The following is a 19235-nucleotide window of genomic DNA, read 5'->3' on the forward strand; positions in this document are numbered from 1 at the left end:
AGCCATCAAAATGTTAGTGATGAATGAAAATAAATATTTAAGTGGTAACAGAAATGGGCTCTCACTAATTTTCTTCTTCTCTGAAGAATAATCTGGACATCACTACCATACATAAGAATAAGGCCAGATTCCTTTTCAGGTAGCAACAATTGATTACCTTGTCTGGGCTTGAGAGCTTGGATGGGGAAGATCCAGGGTTGCAGGTTACACTGTGAAGTTAAAACAGAAAAATCTCAGAAGAAGCCAATGGTAAACCACTATCACATTGTTGCCAAAAAAAACTTTCCAATAAGCCCCCAGGGATTGAAGGAGACTTTTATCTCATTACAGCTTTTGGATGGCACATTTTCTCTAAATGGCTGTTTCAGAACACTGTTGGGGGATAAATCATTTTCTCTCTCTACCCTTAAAGACTTTTTATGTAGTAAACATATGTCTGTAAACTAAATAACTGTAATTTTCAGGAAGGGGACAGAATGACAGAGTGACCTATTTTCAATTTTTTTTTCTAACCGAATGACAGACAATGGTGAGTGTCATCAATTTGTTGTAATAGCAGGTAATGCATCAAATGGAAAGTATTATGACAGGTAGGCCAGTTGGGTTGCCTGTGAAACTTTCCCCCGCACTTTCCTTGGGCTGTGATTGAGAACAAGTTCAGCACAAGCCATTCTGCAGAACAAATCTTTTCCATCCTACTGCTGATGTCAGTTTGATTCATGGCAAATGTAGGGGAGATGGAGGTTAGACCTAATGTGCGTGTACAGTGTGGGAAATGAAATAGCAGCCCAGCAGGATGAGCTCTGTGCCCGCGTTGCAGTTACCGCCAAAATAGTATTATTCATGAGTCCTCTTTTGCATGAATCCCAATTATGCTCTTTATGGTTTTACTTATTTCCTTCAGAAATGAGGTGACCTGCTTGGCACCCTACTAACTGTACTTAAGTGAAATACAAAGCAGAATAAATCAGCAACTCGTAAACATGATTTGTTTTAGCATATTTAAGTTATACAAATTTTTACTTTTTGTTTGGGCTGCTGCTCTTTCAGCCTGACACCTTTGTTCGGTTGTCTGGGTTATTGCACAAATCATTTTTACTGATTTGTATTCTTAGCTATGCAGTAGCTAAGAATACAAACAGCAGTATTGATATTACTTTAGTCATTACTTTATAATCATTGACCTGCTCAATGTTGTAAGACAGCAAGTAAAAAACACAGTAAAACCTAATAATTAAATAATTAATTAAATAATTAAAACGGGTATGGTTAAAGTATGTCTGCTTTAATTAAGTCCTTCCCAAGGATCTTCAATAGGCAGATGTTGTTCTTGCTTGAGGGTATTAGAGGTATCATTGCATGATGTAAGGTATTTCCAAGTAAAGCTGCCTTTTGCCAGTTGACTCATGGTGATTTTGTCAATGCCAATGATATTCAAGAGGTCTCCAGGTGTTTTGGGATTACACCCAAGGCACCTATTACTATTGGTACTGCCTTTGCTTTCTTTTGACACTTTGTATTCTTTTGATACTTCTATTTGCAGGTCTTCGTATTTTGTGATATTTCTCCAGTTCTTTTTATTACAGAGACCTGGTTGGGCCGGGGGGGGGTCCTCCTCATTGAGATGTGCCCACCAGGTTTCTGCACATTTCATCAGCCGAGGGCCCAGGGTAGGGGTGGGGGAGTGGCGGTTATTGTAAAGGAAGGTCTCGATCCTAGGGAGGCCACTGTACCTCAGATAGCCGGATGTGAGTCTCTCCTTGTGAAGTGGGGCCATGGGATGCAGGTGGGCTTGCTGATTGCATATCCGGCCCTGCCCGAGCTCCTCAACGTCATAGCCAGGGTGGCGGTTGATACCCCCAGGTTTTTGGTCATGGGGGATTTCAACCTGCCGTCCATCGGTGAAACGTCGGAGGTGGCTCGGGAGTTCATGGCTTCCATGATAGCCATGGACCTGACCCAGAATCTACTACTCACACAGGAGGACACACTCTGGACTTGGTTTTTGTCTCTGGTCAGTGGTTGAATGGTCTAGATACAGGGGATATAGTCATCGAACCCTTTTCATGGTCAGACAATTCTCTCCTTAGACTTGACTTCCTGACCGCTACACCCCAACGCAGGGAGGCGGAACCAACTAGGTGGTTCCGCCCCAGGTGCCTGATGGATCCCGATAGGTTCCAAATGGAGCTTGGGCCATTCCCTGAGACTCTGGCTCATGACTTGACTGAAGACCTGGTGGCCGCATGGGATAGGGCGACCGCTGGTGCTTTAGATCGGGTCATGCCTTTGCGGCCTCTGACCCGGCGCCGAATCGGCCCAGCTCCTTGGTTCTCCGAAGAGCTGAGGGAGATGAAGCACTGGAAAAGACACCTAGAGAGTAGTTGGAGGGCTAGTCATTCTGGATCTGACCGAGCACTAGTGAGGTTTTATATCAAGACCTACTTAGTGGCGATAAAGGCGGCAAAGTGTAACTACTTTTCCGCTCTTATCGCGTCGGCAGATAATTGCCCAGCTGCCCTGTTTGGGGTGACCCGCTCCCTTCTCCACCTGGGAATGCGGGAAGATCCCTTGCAAGGGCGTGCTGAGGATTTTGCGTATTATCTGCATGATTGCTCAGACTCGGGATGGCCTGGACTCTGACTGGGTAGGTTCAGGCGAAGTGTCCGAGGCAGGTCTTGAGAATGTTATCTGGGAGGAGTTTGATCCTGTGATTCCCGAGGACGTGGACAGGATGCTGGGGAGGTTGAACACAACCACATGTTTATTGGACCCGTGTCCCTCCTGGCTGGTGCTGGCTACCTGGGAGGTTACACGAGGCTGGCTCCAGAGGATTATAAACGCTTCTTTGAGTGAGGGTTTCTTATCTCCCGCCTTGAAAGAGGCGGTGGTGAGGCCCCTCCTCAAGAAGCCCTCTCTGGATTGTGCTGTTTTGGCAAATTACTGTCCTGTCTCCAACCTTCGCTTTGTGGTGAAGGTTGTTGAGAGTGTGGTTGCGCGACAGCTCCCACAGTACCTGGATGAAACTGTCTATCTGGATCCGATCCAGTCCGGCTTCAGGCCTGGGTACAGCACGGAAACGGCATTGGTCGCGTTGGTTGATGATCTCTGGAGGGCTCGGGACAGAGGATGTTCCTCTGTTCTGGTCCTATTAGATTTCTCAGCGGCTTTTGATACCATTGACCATGGTATCATGCTGCGCTGGCTGGAGGGGTTGGGAGTGGGAGGCACCGTTCTATGGTGGTTCTCCTCCTATCTCTCTGACCAGTTGCAGTCTGTGTTGGCTGGGGAGCAGAGGTCGACCTCGAGGCACCTTGTTTGTGGGGTGCTGCAAGGGTCGGTCCTCTCGCCTCTCCTGTTCAACATTTATGTGAAGCCGCTGGGTGAGATCATCCGTGGATTTGGGGTGCGGTGCCATCTGTATGCTGATGACACTCAGCTGTACATCTCCACCCCAGACCACCCCAACGATGCCCTTGAAGTGATGTCCCGGTGCCTGGAGGCCGTGTGGGTCTGGATGGGGAGGAACAGGCTCCGACTCAACCCCTCCAAGACCGAGTGGCTGTGGCTGCTGGCATTCCGATATAGCCAGCTGGTGCCATCGCTGGCTATTGGGGACGAGTCATTGGCCCCCACGGAGAGGGCTCATAACTTGGGTGCCCTCCTGGATGCACGGCTGTCTTTGGAAGAGCATATGACGGCCGTGGCCAGGGGGGCTTTTTATCAGGTTCGCCTGATACGCCAGTTGTGTCCCTTTCTGGATCAGGACTCCTTATGCACGGTCACTCACACCCTCATCACCTCTTGCCTGGACTGCTGCAATGCTCTCTACATGGGGCTCCCCTTGAGGAGCACCCGGAGGCTCCAGCTGGTCCAGAATGCAGTCGCATGGGTAATTATGGGGGCGACATGGCGCTCCCATGTAACACCTCTCCTGCACAAGCTGCACTGGCTCCCAGTGGTCTTCCGGGTGCGCTTCAAGGTATTGGTTATCTTTAAAGCGCTCCATGGCTTAGGGCCCGGATATTTACGAGACCACCTTCTGCCACCGATAACTTCCCACCGGCCAATCCGCTCCCACAGAGTGGGTCTCCTCAGGGTGCTGTCAGTCAAGCAATGTCGACTGATGACCCCCAGGGGAGAGCCTTCTCTGTGGGGGCACCCACCCTCTGGAACGAGCTACCCCCAGGAATATCACTAATCTCAGACCTCCGTACTTTCCGCAGAGCGTTGAAGACCTTCTTATTCCAGCAAGCCAGGCTGCCTTAAAATTTTAATGGGCTATTTTATGGGTAAAGGGTTTTAAAAATTTAGGGAAACCAAACCAATTTAATTCTGTTTTAATTTATTTTAATTTTTCTACTGTATGTATTTTAATTTTGGCTGTTCACCGCCCTGAGTCCTTCGGGAGAAGGGCGGTATACAAATTTAATAAACCTAACCTAACCTAACCTTTTCTATTCTGCTGTCTCCAGATACTCCAGATTTGTTTGTCTTTCTTATCAACAATTGTTAAGTGTGTTACAGGTTAATTTTTAGTTTTAATTACTATTATTATTGTAAAACTTCTGATTAAATTGTAGCTGGTACAAATATTTAGAGATGAGAAATTTATTTGAAAACCATTTTAGGCAATTGACACAATGCTAATCAATGCTATATTTAATAAAAATGGGATTTATGTTCCTTTGCAAAAATACCATTTTGTTTGGTTTCCTTGTACTGTGCAAAAGTATTAAGTTACATCAATTTACTGATGCTTTCAGTTTCAATGAATTTGTCAGAAAGTGAAAACATGCTAGTCAAGATCATAAAATACAAAGCCTCAGGTAGTGGGGAACTATGGCTCTTTTATGACTGATGGACTTCTACTCCCAGAATTCCTGAGCCAGCATGGCTGGTTTAGGAATTCTGGGAGATGAAGTCCCCAAATCACAAAAAAAATCACAGTTTCCCACCTCTGATGTACATGAATGATGGTTGCCACACAGATCACAACATTGCCATGTTAATCTTGCTCTGATCATACTTAGACTGCAGTAATATGGTCCTTGGTAACTCTGGAACCTTTGGATTTTTCAAATGTCTCCCTCTGAGAATCAGAATGAAATAAATGGGCAATTTTCATCTTGGTGTTAGATGTAAAGTAGAATTCCCCAAAAATCCTTGTTGTAATTGGTGCCTTTTAGTTAGTTTATGAAGAAGAACAGAGGTGACCAAGTTAGTTGAAAGTATCTAAAGTATCTATGATAAGCAAAAGGATCTGAATGAAAAGATAAACCCACCGGATAAGCATGCTGATGAAGAAGGTACCTCCAAAAGGTTCCAGAGTGTTTTCTCTAGAACCTTAATGTGTGACTCCAAACACATCACAAAGAAGGATTTGCCCAGGTTCAAAATAATAAATTCACCTATGATATTTACTCCATTTTATTTCAGAGTCATTTAATTGTACTGGGGGGGGCAGTCCTGGGAGAAAAATATTGAAGAGGTAATTGAAAGTTATGCCAAGAAATCCTACTGACAAAGAAGTGCTACAGACTACAGTTCTCTCTTCTACTCACCTTGCAGCTAACCTTCCCTACTTTCCTACCACATTTTCTATTAGTAAAGAAAAGTTAATGACAGACGCATGTGTTAGCATGCATACAATAGCATGTAGGTATATGCCTGGTTCAGTCAAAAATCTTATTCAGTTTAAGGGATGAATAAGATGATTGATACTCCAAGAGTCCCTCAGAGAAGAGGAGCCTTCTATCAATGAAAGTTTGTGGGGGTTTTTTGGCTTCTGTATCATCACATATGTGTAACCAAGAGAATCAAGGTGAGGATCAATTGGAATCTCATGGTAAGCCAAGCTTGGCGATCAGTTTTGGCATCTGTGATTTTACCACTCTGAGTTTGTTCTAATGATGCAGACACATAGCCAGAATCTGCAAAGACGAAGTCTTGGTACCAGCCTATTTCTTAGTAAGCTAGAAAAAAGTGGAATAGATAGCATCACCATCAGATGGATTTGTAACTGGCTGACAAACCATACTCAATGAGTAGTCCTTAGTGGTACTACATCTACATGGAGGGAAGTAAGCAGTGGGGTAGTACAAGGTTCTGTCTTAGGCCCAATACTCTTCAATATCTTCATACACAACTTAGATGAGGGAATAGAAGGGGAATTTACCAAATTTGTGGATGATATAAGCTGGCAGGAATAGCCAACACCCTAGATCAGTGGTCACCAACCGGTGGTCCGTGGACCACTGGTGGTCCATGAGTAAATTTTGGTGGTCTGCAGATAAATCATTGCATTTCTCTTGGGGAGCCCAGACAAGGTTTCCTGCGCCGCTCGCGCTTCAGCGCTTTGACTCCCAGAGACAGGATGGAGTCCTTCAGGCAGTTAGCTTGGCCACCTGTTAGCAGAGAGAAGCAACTGGAGTCAACCCTGGCTTTGCTGTCCATTGCAGATGCTAGATCAGCCCCCTGTAAACTCTCGTCTCTCAAGGAGCACTCGCTGAAGAGGCACGGGAAACGTTGGCTGGGGTCCTCGAGAGATGAGAGTTTGAAGGGGGCTGATCTAGCAACTGCAATGGACAGCAAAGCCAGGGTTGACTCCGGCTGCTTCCCTCTGCTCTAGTGCTTCCTGGATGTGGTTTACCGCTCTGAGTCCCAAGCGCCCCCTCATCAGTCCCCCGCAGCAGCTCCCCTCCAGCCAGCAGGTCGAACCCAGCGCCGGCTCTCGTATGCCAAGCCAAGCCCTTCGTCTACTTCAAGCCATCCCCCATCAGAGGGACCCCACCCCCTTCCATCCTTCTGCCCCCGGCCAGCCTTTTGGATGAGGTGGAAATACTGGCTCTTCAGAGGTTGGGTGGCTATGGCCGGAAAGAAAAGGAAGAAGAGCAGCACTGGTTCCAGGAGGAGGAAACCTCCCTCTCCTCCTCCTGGAGATATCTTTGAGGTATCTTTGCCTGACTTTTCCATACAAAGCCGACTGGCTCTTTCCCCTTCTTTCCCTGTGGCTCTTTCTGGGGGAAAAAAAAAAAAGATCCCTTCCTCGTTTTGTATTCACCTGGCGCTTTCCAAAGCTGGCTTTTCCAATGTTAGCTGCCCAAATCCCCTTTGATTGTGATTTTTTAAAATTATTATTTACATCGGCCGTCCCTTTCCAGACATCACCAGGCTTTAAAGACTTCTCTTTGTATTAGATTGGTGAATAAATCCCAGGCATGAACATGCCTATGTATTTAAAATGGGAATGAGCAGAAATTCTTTTAAAAAAAATTATCATGAAGCGGGGGAACTGAGATTTGTGAGCTTTGCTTTCTTTGCTGCATTGCCTTGATTATGTTGTGCAAAAAATAATAATGGTGCACCGGTTAAGATTCTAGGTTGATGCTGATTAAATTTAAAATAGGACAGTTATGAACAGTGTACTGTAATGTAGGGAAGAAATGATAAAAGGGAAAAAAGCTGTAGTGCTTCCTGGATGCGGTTTACCACTCTGAGCCCCAAACAGCAGGAGACAAGGGCTGCCTTGGTGCCACCAGCTGGCACAAATATACCATGGTGAAGGTGGAATGCTGATGCCATGCAAATGTAAGTAGCACTTTACTCCTGCACCTTCCAGACATCGCCACCACCACTTCAGCCCGCTTGCCCTCTCCCCCCCAACAGCACCATTATCTCATTCAGGAAGGGCTGTGCTCCTTTTCGCATGTTGCACCAACTGCAAAGTTGCACATTGCACATGCCACCCCCTATGGCGGAGATTTCCAGTCCCGCCATGGCCTGGTCCCATATTCCAAAGCTGTGGTAGTCACAGGACTAGCCCTTTGGTCATCCCGGAGCAGCTCCTCCACCCGGGTGCACTGGCCTGCCAGGGAGCAGGCAGCTCCCCTGCAGGCCGGTGCACCCGGGTGGAGGAGCTACTCTGGGATGACCAAAGGGCCAGTCCTGTGACTACTACATCTCTGGAATATGGGACTGACTTTCCCACCAATGTCAGCAAGCCACTGTCAGTCTGCCTGTCTTCGTTTTCCTTCACTCAGATTGACCAAGAGAGAAGGAACACAAAAGGGGTTTCCAGGCTGTGTCCCTGGACCAGGCACTTTCTCTCCGGCCTCCCACCTGAAGGCCTTGCAGAAGCAGACAGGTAGGCTCGAAAGGTGGCTGAGCCTCCCTCCCCCCCAGTGGTCCACGGGATTTAAAATTATGAGTTTGGTGGTCCCTGAGGTCCAAAAGGTTGGAGACCCCTGCCCTAGATGATAGGCTCAAGATCCAGATGCATCTTGACAGACTTGAACCTTGGGCCCTATCTAACAAAATGAAATTCAATGTAGAGAAAAGTAAAATCTTGCACTTAGGCAAGAAAAACCAAAAGTACATATATAAACTGGGTGATACCAGGCTTAATAACAGTAACTGTGAGAGGGAACGTGGAGTCTTAGTGGACAACCAATTAAATATGAGTCAACAGTGTGCAGCGGCAACCAAAAAAGCCAATTAAATTGCATTCAATCAAGTGAGGGACTAATACCACTCTATAAAGCCTTAATCAGACCACACCTAGAATACTGCATCCAGTTTTGGTCACCACACTATAAAAAAAATGTTGAGACAGTAGCAAGAGTGCAGAGAAGAGCAACAAAGATTATTAGGGGACTGGAGGCTAAAACATATGAAGAATGGTTACAGCAACTGGGCAGTGAAGAGTCTAGTGAAGAGAAGGACAGGGGAGACATGATATCAGCATTCCAATATTTAAGGGATTGTCACAGAGAGGAGGGGGCCAATCTGTTTTTCAAAGCACCTGAAGGCCAGACAAGGAATAATGGAAACTGATCAAGGAGAGATTCAACCTAGAAATAAGGAGAAGTTTTCTGACAGTGAGAACAACCAACCAATGGAACAGCTTGCTTTCAGAAGTTGTGGGAGCTTCATCACCACAAGCTTTCAAGAAGAGACTGGACTGCCATTTGTCAGAAATGGTGTAGGGTCTCCTGCTTGGGATGACCTACAAGGTCCCTTCCAACTCTATTAATCTGTTAATTCAAATGAGCACAAGATAGTGCTGGCTCCGAATGCTTCGTCTGCTGAGTGAATAACTGCTATGTCCAAATAGGCCAAAACATGTAGCATCAAAATGCTTGGAACAGCATGTTTGTGCAGCTGGGAACTGTTGCAACTGAGAGTAGAGGTAACAGCGAGGATCTTTCAGAGACCCAGATCTGAAGCCTCCTGGCCAGAATAAAAATAAAGACATCTGCAAACAAGGCAGCAAAAGGGAAGCGAGAAAAACATCATTTGAATGTTTTAAATAAAACAATTAGCACTTGTCTGAGGCTCCTGTGAGGTTAAAGGAATGTCCCCTGGGCAAAAGATTAATATTACATACAATATTTCTATTTTTGAAATATTTATTTAATGTTTATATCTCTTCCTATATATTTTTTTATATTTTTGCTTGTATATATTGTATTACACAATTATACAAATTAAATGTACTACTTCTATTATCTATCTATCTATCTATCTATCTATCTATCTATCTATCTATCTATCTATCATCTATCTATCTATCTATCTTTTTGTAATGTTTGTTTTAATATTTTTTAAAATTATCAATAGTTTGTATCCCACCCTCCTTATGCTCTTTATAAAGATTTTATTTCATTTGAGTCCAGTGGGCCTCTTAACTGCACATACATGCGCGCGCGCACACACACACACACACACACACACACACACACACACACACACACACACACACACCAAGTCATGGCAGCAGCAACAGCAGCAGCAGCAGCAACTGAAATGTGCATGCCAGAAAACTTGCAGCAGATGCAGTCTCTAATCTGGCATTTAGGATGCAACAGCATGGCTCTACTGGCAAAGGAGCTAGCTAGAAGATAAAACTGCCACCCACAGACCACAACAGATTTAGCTGATTGTACACAATAAGCGCAAATGCAGAGGGTTTTTTAGATTACTATTTCATAAGCTGAATTTTTGCATATGATAATGTTTCGGTTCAGATTGATATCTAGGAAGCTGATCAATTTAAGACCAGACTGTTTAAAACTGAAAACAGGCAAGCAGAAAGAAAGGAGCGAGACATAGTTTATGCTAAAGAAATAGCAAGCTTTAAAAAAACAGCTGCATGTCTTAACCTATAATTCTAAGTATTTATTTCCATATTAGTAACTCCTGCCTTTAGGCTATTTTATTTTTTATATTTATCATCCTATAAGATTTTATTTATAAATATTTTATATTTATTTATAGCAAGTAAAACAAATTTATAGTACATAAAACAAAGCAAGCATTCAAAAAAAGTTCTTGTAGAACTAGTAGTATCAGTATTTTAAAGAAATTTGCAGTTTGGAAATCTAAATGAATATAAAATATTCTATTCATATAGAAATGCTCTTTTCTTGCTGAGATTTACTATTGTCAGCCTGATGTGTTCAGCATAATTATTCTAAGTGTTTGTATTTTGTTCTAGTTGGTTACTATGGCACCCACACATTATGCTAAGTCATGACTTGTTCAACTGTGTAAACTGAATAAACAATGGCAGGATTCACACAGTAATTAAGCCAAAATGAGAACATTTTATGATTTAGCGTGGTGTGACTCCAGCCAGTGACTGCAGGAGATTGGGGGGGGGGGAGACAGGACGGACCAAGCACAGGATAAGGGGTGTAGGGCAGAGGGTGATTCTCATAGCTATTTTCAAACTGTGAATTCAAACCATGAATTCCTTATTGTCCCATGGGGCTTAGGTCCCTCACTAATTTTCTCAGTCTGTGCATGCATGATTAAGGTTAGCAGGTGCTGTTTGGAAGATGACAACCTATTCCCAGATGTGAACATATCCCACAGAGGAGGGACTTCCAATCCTTTTTTCTTTCCTGGTCCTCTCTCAATTCTTATTATGTGAGGGTGGGTATAAAAGAGCTGGGCTAGAGCTTCCACATTTCTTCCTTTCCCCCAGAGAAGGCCAAATCTAACTATTCTTTCCATAGAAGAACTCTTTGTGCAGTTCCTATGGAAGTAGTTACTGTAACAGTGTACTTGTATCTGATTTTGGGATTTATCCTTTCTGAGAATAGTTCTTTTCTTATCCTGGATAGGACTCTATGTGTGTTATACTGTTTAGGCTTTCTTTCTGGAATGGGTTCCTTTCTGTTTGGGTGGCTTTGCTTACAATACTCAGTTGGGCTTAACCATAAACCATGTTTATTCCACCCAGTTTTCTAGTTTTGCTAAAATAGTGAATCATCAACTAATCAGTCAAGCTGGGTCCACATAGCATGCTTGGGTAAAATGTGATTAGTTTTATTAATGGCACTTCTAAATTTCCCCAATATCATGTCTCATTTACAGTAACCATCCCTGGCAAGCAGCTTCTTTATTTGCACAAGGTCGCCAGGGATACACAATAATGGGCATTTTTGAGTTTCTCGTCAAGCTTCTTGCTGGGCATAAATGTTCAGCCTATCAGATAGGAACACTTGTTTGCTGGCTCTATCAAGCCACCTTAACCCTATTAAAATGTTTTACATCTGATTACTCAGTCAAAATATGAGATATTACCCTATATTTCTTGACAGTGTTTCTAACGTAAATTAAGTTTTAATGGTTTGAGGGTTCAGCCAGCATCATTTTGTATGGTCAGATTTAGGGGTCCTTTGCATGCAGAGCTTCCAGTTCTGCCTAAGTGGCAATTGTCATCGGCCAGTCAGTCGTGTCTACCCTTTGGCCACTCAATGGATCAGCATTCTCCATGCCCATCTCACACCGCTCTTTTAGATCCTCCATGTTCATCCTGGTGTCATGCTTTATAGTGGCCAGCCACCTTCCCCCTTTTCCGCTGATCACTCCGGGCATGATTGACTTTTTGAGTGAGTCAGCTCTCATAACATGACCAAAGTATGACAGCCTCTCTTTGGTGATCTCGGCTTTAAGTAATATTTTGGTGAGGTTTGGTAAAATCTGGCTCTATAGAGAAAAAGCTACTTGGCCCGTTTTACGAGATATTTATAACAAAGTCGCATTATATATAGATGTAAATATAACCTACCAAACCCTGGCTGATCGGATCAGATTAATACTTGGTAGGGGGTGATTAGGGTTGCCCCTTAAATAGGAAAGTGAATAAGAAAGACAGAATGTTCCATCAGGTTGAGAAGCACACTGCATGAACATGCCATGAAAGCATGTGGAACCTTCGTTTTTCTAGATGGTGAATTTATTGTTAGTTTATCAGGTTACTTTATGTTTTATGAAAATAGAGAAGGTAAGGATGTAGTACTTAGCAGATCAGAACTTTTGAAAAGTCCGAATTTAGTCTTACATATAGAAGTTAGATTCAGCTCATAACAGAAAACAAGGTAACTTTATTTTTTCCCTAATGAAATACATATGGAAGTCCTTTCAAAACGAATGCAAAAATAAAAGTAATAAAGGAAAAAAGGTTGGAAAATGAAAAGAGAAAGACAAGTCTATACACAAGGGGATAAAGAAATCTAGTTGTAATGTGTAGAAAAGTAATAAGACAAGACAATTTACTAACTCCTATTAAGGCTTCAGAAAAAAGTTGTAAAAAAAATACCAGGACAGTACCGAAATGAAATATACAGTAATTTAGCAAATGAATGCAAAAGAGGCTTTTGGTAAATTGAGACTATAAGACTCTCTTCATAAGACTATATGAAGAAAAGTGGCAAAATGTGTAACAATCGGATGTGTATCTATTCCAAAGTCCTACTCAATTCAGCAAAACTCTTGTGTAAGATTATCTCAAATCACAATTTGCAAAATAATGTTCTCTGAAAGTGAATCAGAAAAGATAGATACGGAGGTCAAAATTAGTCTCTGTGCAGGTCAACAATATAGTATTTGCTTCTCCTGCCAAACTGAAAGCAGCAGATTAGAATTAATTCAGATTCAGCAAAAGAATTTCAGTGGCATGCAAAATAAGTCTAAATTCAAAACTTTTATGCAGATCGTTTCCAGGATGTATTGGAGGGCAAATAATCTTGTGAAAGTATAAAAATAACTTATTGTGTCCATAACAATATTATTTAAATGTATGCAATAAATAAATATCAAATGCATTACCCCTGAATTCTTACATGAATTTACATTTTACATGTTAGCCTTCAGAGAACTAGAAGATTTCAAACTGAAAACACATGTTTTGTTCTGTGTTTCGCTTAGTCAAGTCCTGAGTAAAAAGATGTCTAGAAATTCAAAGTAGGCTGCTGGAATATTTAATGGTTGAAAACATGATGTATGAAAACTGCCATAAACAATGCATGTCTTATATTTATGTAATTCCATGTATTTAAATAATTATATAAAACTATTTATATAATTTGTATTACTCAAATATTATGGTCTTTTAGGACATTATTTGAAGATCTGAAAGAGATGGAAATATAAACTGACAGTATGTAACAAAACAGAACTCGCTCAGAAATGTTCCCTTTTCTCTGCTGAACATCTGGTCACCCATCATTTTTACAGCTTTTTTAAACATCAAGCTCATCATCTTTCAACCAGTGTCTCAACTTGAACCACTTGGAAAGACCTAGATTCATGCACACATATTTAAAGGTTTTAAATTGAGACTGGTAATTGTACTCTCAGGGGGAAAAAAACAGAGGATATTTCAATCAATTTTATTTTTGAAATGTGATTTATAAAAGGATAGTACCATACAACCTTTTATTTAATATTTAAGCTCACTGAAACTAAATTTCAGATACTAAGCATTGGAACTGTTCCGTATATGTCATGTTTTGGTATGCAAACGGAATTCATGGAAAATCTGTTGTAAGATCAAGCAATGTTTAGAGATAGGCTGTTTTATTCTGTATTGTAATGTGCAATGCAAACATTAAAAAGCAAAGCTTTTTGCAATCTTGATATCATAAAAAACACAGGGGCTTTTAATATTTGTAGAAATGTTCGCTAATTCTATGCATTATACTTTTGTGCATGAAAAAAACACTGAGGCAGAAAGACCCAGCCTATTGCTTTCCCATTTGCCCCTTATCAGTGCTACATTGCATTCCAGCTAGCTTCTCTTGCTTCCATTTGGAGGAAGACATGGTAACTCAGCAGTAAACTAAATGCTCATTAAGAACAGGCCCACTTTCAGAATGCTGGTGCTATTTTCCCCAACAGATAAAAGGTCCTTCTGATAGAAAAAGTTATTTTCACATTATTCAATCTATCAAAAACATTTACCTAAAATTTAAAAAATATAGTTCAGGGTAGTAGGACTTGTTATATAAAAGAGGAGATATGGTATATGTGAGCACTCAACTTATTCTAATTTTAACTTTGCAAATACATTTTTATTACCACTGGAATTTATAAATCTATCACAAAATGAAAGGAGCATTATAAATTCATTGGTAAAATGATGTGACAAGGCTGAATGTTTAGAATAGCATTACTGTACAGTGGTAGCTATCTCCCTGACCTGGGTGCTTTCCAAATGCAGAGATAGAAATTCCCAAATTTCTCAGCTGTCTGGAGAATTTGGGAACCGCACATCAGAATATTTAGAACAAACACTAAAGAAAGCTGCTCTATACAATGCAGATATTTTTACTAGGGGAGCCTGCATGTATCTGACAAGCAGGTGGAGCCAAAGCACTTTTTAAAAAATAAAACCTGAAGTAGGAAAATAACAAAACTTTCAAGACTTTATTTTCCCCACCCCATAGTTTAGTTCAGAGAAATTTGAATTTGGTATGGAGCAATCAGCTAAGCCAAGATTTCTGGACAAACTCTATTGATGCTGCTGGGAAGAGGTTCCATTCACACCAAGCATCTAAGGGGAACGTAGTAAGTCCTTCTCCTCTCTAAGAGTTGCTCTAGATCAGAAAAATTATATCATCAGACATCATGATCTGGTTATCTTCTTGCATCTGTTCCAACGCTGCTTTGACTTCAGCTGATGAAAAAGGAGTTGGGTTGTCCCGGTTGATGGATTCCAGCAGGCTCTTCAGATTCACAGACTGTGCATGGGCAACTCTGAATACTTCCAGGAGGGCTGCCTTGAATGTTTTAAGCCTATGCGAATATAAGAACAAAGTAAGGATGCTTTGAAGGAAAACGCTGCTACTACAGTGAGTGAATGAGAGCAAAAAGCAATGAAAGGGAATGAATAGGACAAGGGAGAAAAGGTCGAGGGGATCAATCAGTACAATTTCAATTTCAAGTAAGCTTTGGAGTGCACAGAGATACAATTTTACCAGCTGCCTGCAACTCTTTAAAGCAACTGCATCTTTAACTGGGATCACACTGCAGTGTGAAAGATAGCTGCACAGTCACAGGAGAAGACAAGCTTCAGAGCCGGGGTGTCGAACTGGCGGCCTGCGGGCCAGATGCGTCACACGCAGGCCACGTCCATCCCAGCTCTATGGATGGAAAAAATGTCGTGGAACATCACATGACAGCAACGTGACACGGTGAGTTTGACACCTGTGCTTTACAGGGTTGCATATCAGATTCTGTATACCATATATTCCAAATTACCCCTTCCAAAGTTATGCACGGTCCTTAATAGCGCCTATTTGCTGACTTCTGTATAGTCACATGAATACCAAAAACATTTCATTTGAAACACACTGTTTTCATCTATAAAGACAAAATAGGAAGCTGCAGTCTTCCTATTCTACAGTCTAGAATGTTCTATTTGATTGAAAGCTTATTTTGAAGATTTCACATAACATCTCATGATTTGTAGATGCCATAAATTGAGTTTGCTGGAATCAAACAAGTGTGCAAGTTGAAAGGGTCTATTAAGAACATAAACTCCTTGTTCCATTCAGGAATATAAACTAAGCCATTCATTTAAGATCATCAGTGGATCTATTAGACTCTCAACTTTACTTCCCACTTTACTCCTCTTTCTAATTGACCAGCAGTAGGTAGATGAATATGAGGGAGGGAGGCCTGGCTCAGAAGCAGTAAATCTCCTCAATGGTCTGTGGAGTGCAAGTTATCATACATTATTTGATGGGAGATAATAACCAAAGTAGGGGGATCTAGCATTCAGTGCTGCCAGTTTCCATCCCCTCTGGTACCTAGGCTGCCTGATTCCCTGGAAATAACAAGGATAGGAAGGAGTTAGCTACATGTGGATGCCCTGGCTGTCATATACAGAAACAGGATTGTCCGATGTTGAATACTTTTGGAATGATCAGAATACCTCTTTTGAACTTGATCAGAATGATTATTTTGAACTTGAAATTGTGTTTTTCAAGGTCAAAAATAACCTGTTTGGATTAAGTATGTTTTGCACATCACTATTTCAGATCCTCAAATCTCATTTCATTTTACTCTTATCATGTAAGAGTCTTTGCACGCTTCCTACCTGGACTCGGGCAACTTTGATGTCATTTCATCAGTGCTTGATGCTTCAGGAACCTTGGAGGGGTGTGCCTGAACTAAAAAAATGTAAAAACAGGAAAATGAAATTAGTTACCAATTGGCATTAACTGATTTGTACCTTCTCTAAAAGAAGCAGACACTGTGGTCTACTGGGGAAGATATTAAAACAAAATTATTATTTATTGCTAAAGTGGAAATTTGAGCTAAGCATATTTGGGTTCCACTTACTGAACGGTAAGATGTGGTTTGCAACTTACATGAAACACAAGCCTATCCACTGTTATTTATAAACTATAGAGAATTGCACAAATTCTATATTATTCCATTTAATTATATTGTTAAACAAATCAATTTAATGTCATGTTCAGTTTATTTTTACCCAAAAAACACAAAAATAACCCCAAGATACACCTAGTAAAATTGTTGAAGAGATAAAATAACAAGCATTTATTGGGTTTGGCATTTTTAAGATTGCCAGGACCATTTCCTTATAGCTGATTAATCTTTTTAATATGCTCATAGGCTCTGTGCACTTGAGAGCAGTCCCATACCAATTTTCCTTAGAATAAGATCCACTGATCACAGATTAATGTATTTCTTTAGAAATGCAGAGGATTATTTCTTCTTGTCTTGATGAGCAGCACCTTTTCCTCCTCTGCTCAGAAAAACCAATCTTTATAATCAAAAGTTTATCAAACTTTTATCAAGTTTATCAAGTTAAAAAATTAATACCAACTAAAAAAAATATAAAAAGTACAGAGGAAAAAGAGAAAGAAAAAATGTTATAAAGGGGGAAAAAGATATATAAAGAAATGACTTCTGCCCCAAGGCAAGTATGATTTCAGTAACTAATCACCTTCTCTAATATTTCAGCCAAAGATCTCTTCCTCCTATATCTTACGTTTCATAAAACCTGATCATTCAATCAATCTTAATCAGCAAAAATCTATTAAGATTTACAGAAGTAACATATATATATTAACCTTAATCAGATAAAATCAGTTTCATTTCCTTTTCCTTTTAATACAGTAATTTACCATTTTCTCAAAAACTACAACAAAAATCCTATATTTTATCTCTTATCTATAAACAAATCTTTAAAACCTCATCATTCAAGCTTGTCAAAAATACATTAACCACCAGAAAGAGCAACGTAGTAAAAATCTTAATAGTTAATCCCTTCAAATAATGTCCCATATTCATTTATTTTCTCTTTCTCTCCTCTCAAACGGCCTTACAAGTTTTACAATATGTCTTTACTTTCAACACCATAGCTTATCACTGTCCCCAAAAATACAACAAAAAACTCTTCTTCCCATTATCTTATCTTCAAAAAAATCTTTAAAGCCTCATCATGCAGTTCTAGTCAAGAAAAACCTGTTGAGAGCTACTAGAAAGAACATCATAAATATTTTAACCTTGATCAAATAAACTGACTTCATATTCTCTCCTTTTATTTTTAAAAGTCTTGGTTTTTATTCTCTTTTAAATAAAGTTCTAGGAACTTATTTCTTTTCATTTTCTCTTCTTTTCTTAGGAATTCCTTCATTAGTTTAACACAGTGGTTCTCAACCTGTGGGTCGGGACCCCTTTGGGGGTCGAATGACCCTTTCACAGGGGTCGCCTAAGACCATCGGAAAACACATATTTTCAATAGTCTTAGGAATAATTTTATGGTTGGGGGTCACCACAACATGAGGAACTGTATTAAAGGGTCGCGGCATTAGGAAGGTTGAGACCCACTGGTTTAACAAGTCTCTTTTGCAAGTTCAAGATAAGAAAGTTGTCCAAGTCACTCTTCTGATTTATTATTTGTGTGTCCCTTTTAGTTACTAAGCCATCAGCTGGTTTCATTGGTAAGTAGTGTGTGTAACAACTTTTTCCATATCATTCTTGTATCTTGTCATTTTTAAATCCATATCCAAAGCAATCTGAGTTCTCAAACTCATCTTTATATTAACAGAAATTTCTAAGTGTGCTGTTGCAAAATATCCTTGAATTCTTCCAAAGTTAATACACTTTTCTTCATTCTGCATTAGTAGTTCTCTTCTCCTTTAATTATAGTATTTAGTTCCTGTTGGTTGCCTCTACTGTCCAGCCTCTTACCATGTTTTTCTCTATTCCACCACATTTGAATAGCCCACTATGATGAAAGTTGTCATTCTGAAGCTTCTTAATATCTCAGAAGCAGTTAACAAGCCATTTACAGAAGTAATTAAGAGAGGAAGCGGATAAACCCAATGTCCATTTGAAGGCCCTGAACTACAACTTGGGCAAACCTGATTTTATTTATTTTATTTATTTATTAATTTAATTTGTATACTGCCCTTCTCCCAGAAGGGACTCAGAGCGGTGAACAGCCAAAATTAAAAAACATACAAATACAAAAGTTAAGATAATTAAAAAGAATTAAATCACTAGCTCCCCAATTTAAAACCCCCAAATCCATAAAATTTAAAATCCCAATTTAAAAACCATTTAGGCTAGGCCGGCTTGATGGAATAAAAACGTCTTCAGGGCTTTACGGAAGGTCCGGAGGTCCGGGATCAATCGTATTCCAGGAGGCAGCTCATTCCACAGGGCGGGTGCCCCCACAGAGAAGGCTCTCCCCCTGGGGGCCGCCAGCCGACATTGCCTGACCGACGGCACCCTGAGGAGGCCCTCTCTGTGAGAGCGTATTGGCCGGTGGGAGGTTATCGGTAGCAGCAGGCGGTCTCGCAAATACCCTGGCCCTAAGCCATGGAGCGCTTTAAAGATGAGAACCAACACCTTAAAGCGCACCTGGAAGACCACCGGGAGCCAATGCAGCTTGCGCAGGAGAGGTG

At 41.1% G+C, this 19235-nt stretch overlaps 1 protein-coding gene across 1 annotated transcript in view; it reads right to left on the reverse strand.

The window, feature by feature from the left end:
- Positions 1-14737: 14737 nt before the first annotated feature.
- MCM3 (minichromosome maintenance complex component 3) overlaps positions 14738-19235 on the reverse strand; it is a 28820-nt gene continuing 24322 nt past the window's right edge. Inside the window, exons 16-17 of the mRNA XM_070933053.1 lie at positions 16394-16466; positions 14738-15087 (exon numbers count right to left, since the gene is read on the reverse strand). Coding sequence (XP_070789154.1) covers positions 14889-15087; positions 16394-16466 — 272 coding nt within the window. The 3' untranslated portion in view covers positions 14738-14888. The remainder of the gene's footprint in view (positions 15088-16393; positions 16467-19235) is intronic.

Source organism: Pituophis catenifer, unplaced genomic scaffold (genome assembly GCF_029215685.1).
Source record: "Pituophis catenifer annectens isolate HBS135680 unplaced genomic scaffold, rPitCat1.0.hap2 SCAF_1, whole genome shotgun sequence".
Classification (NCBI taxonomy): Eukaryota; Metazoa; Chordata; class Lepidosauria; order Squamata; family Colubridae; genus Pituophis; species Pituophis catenifer.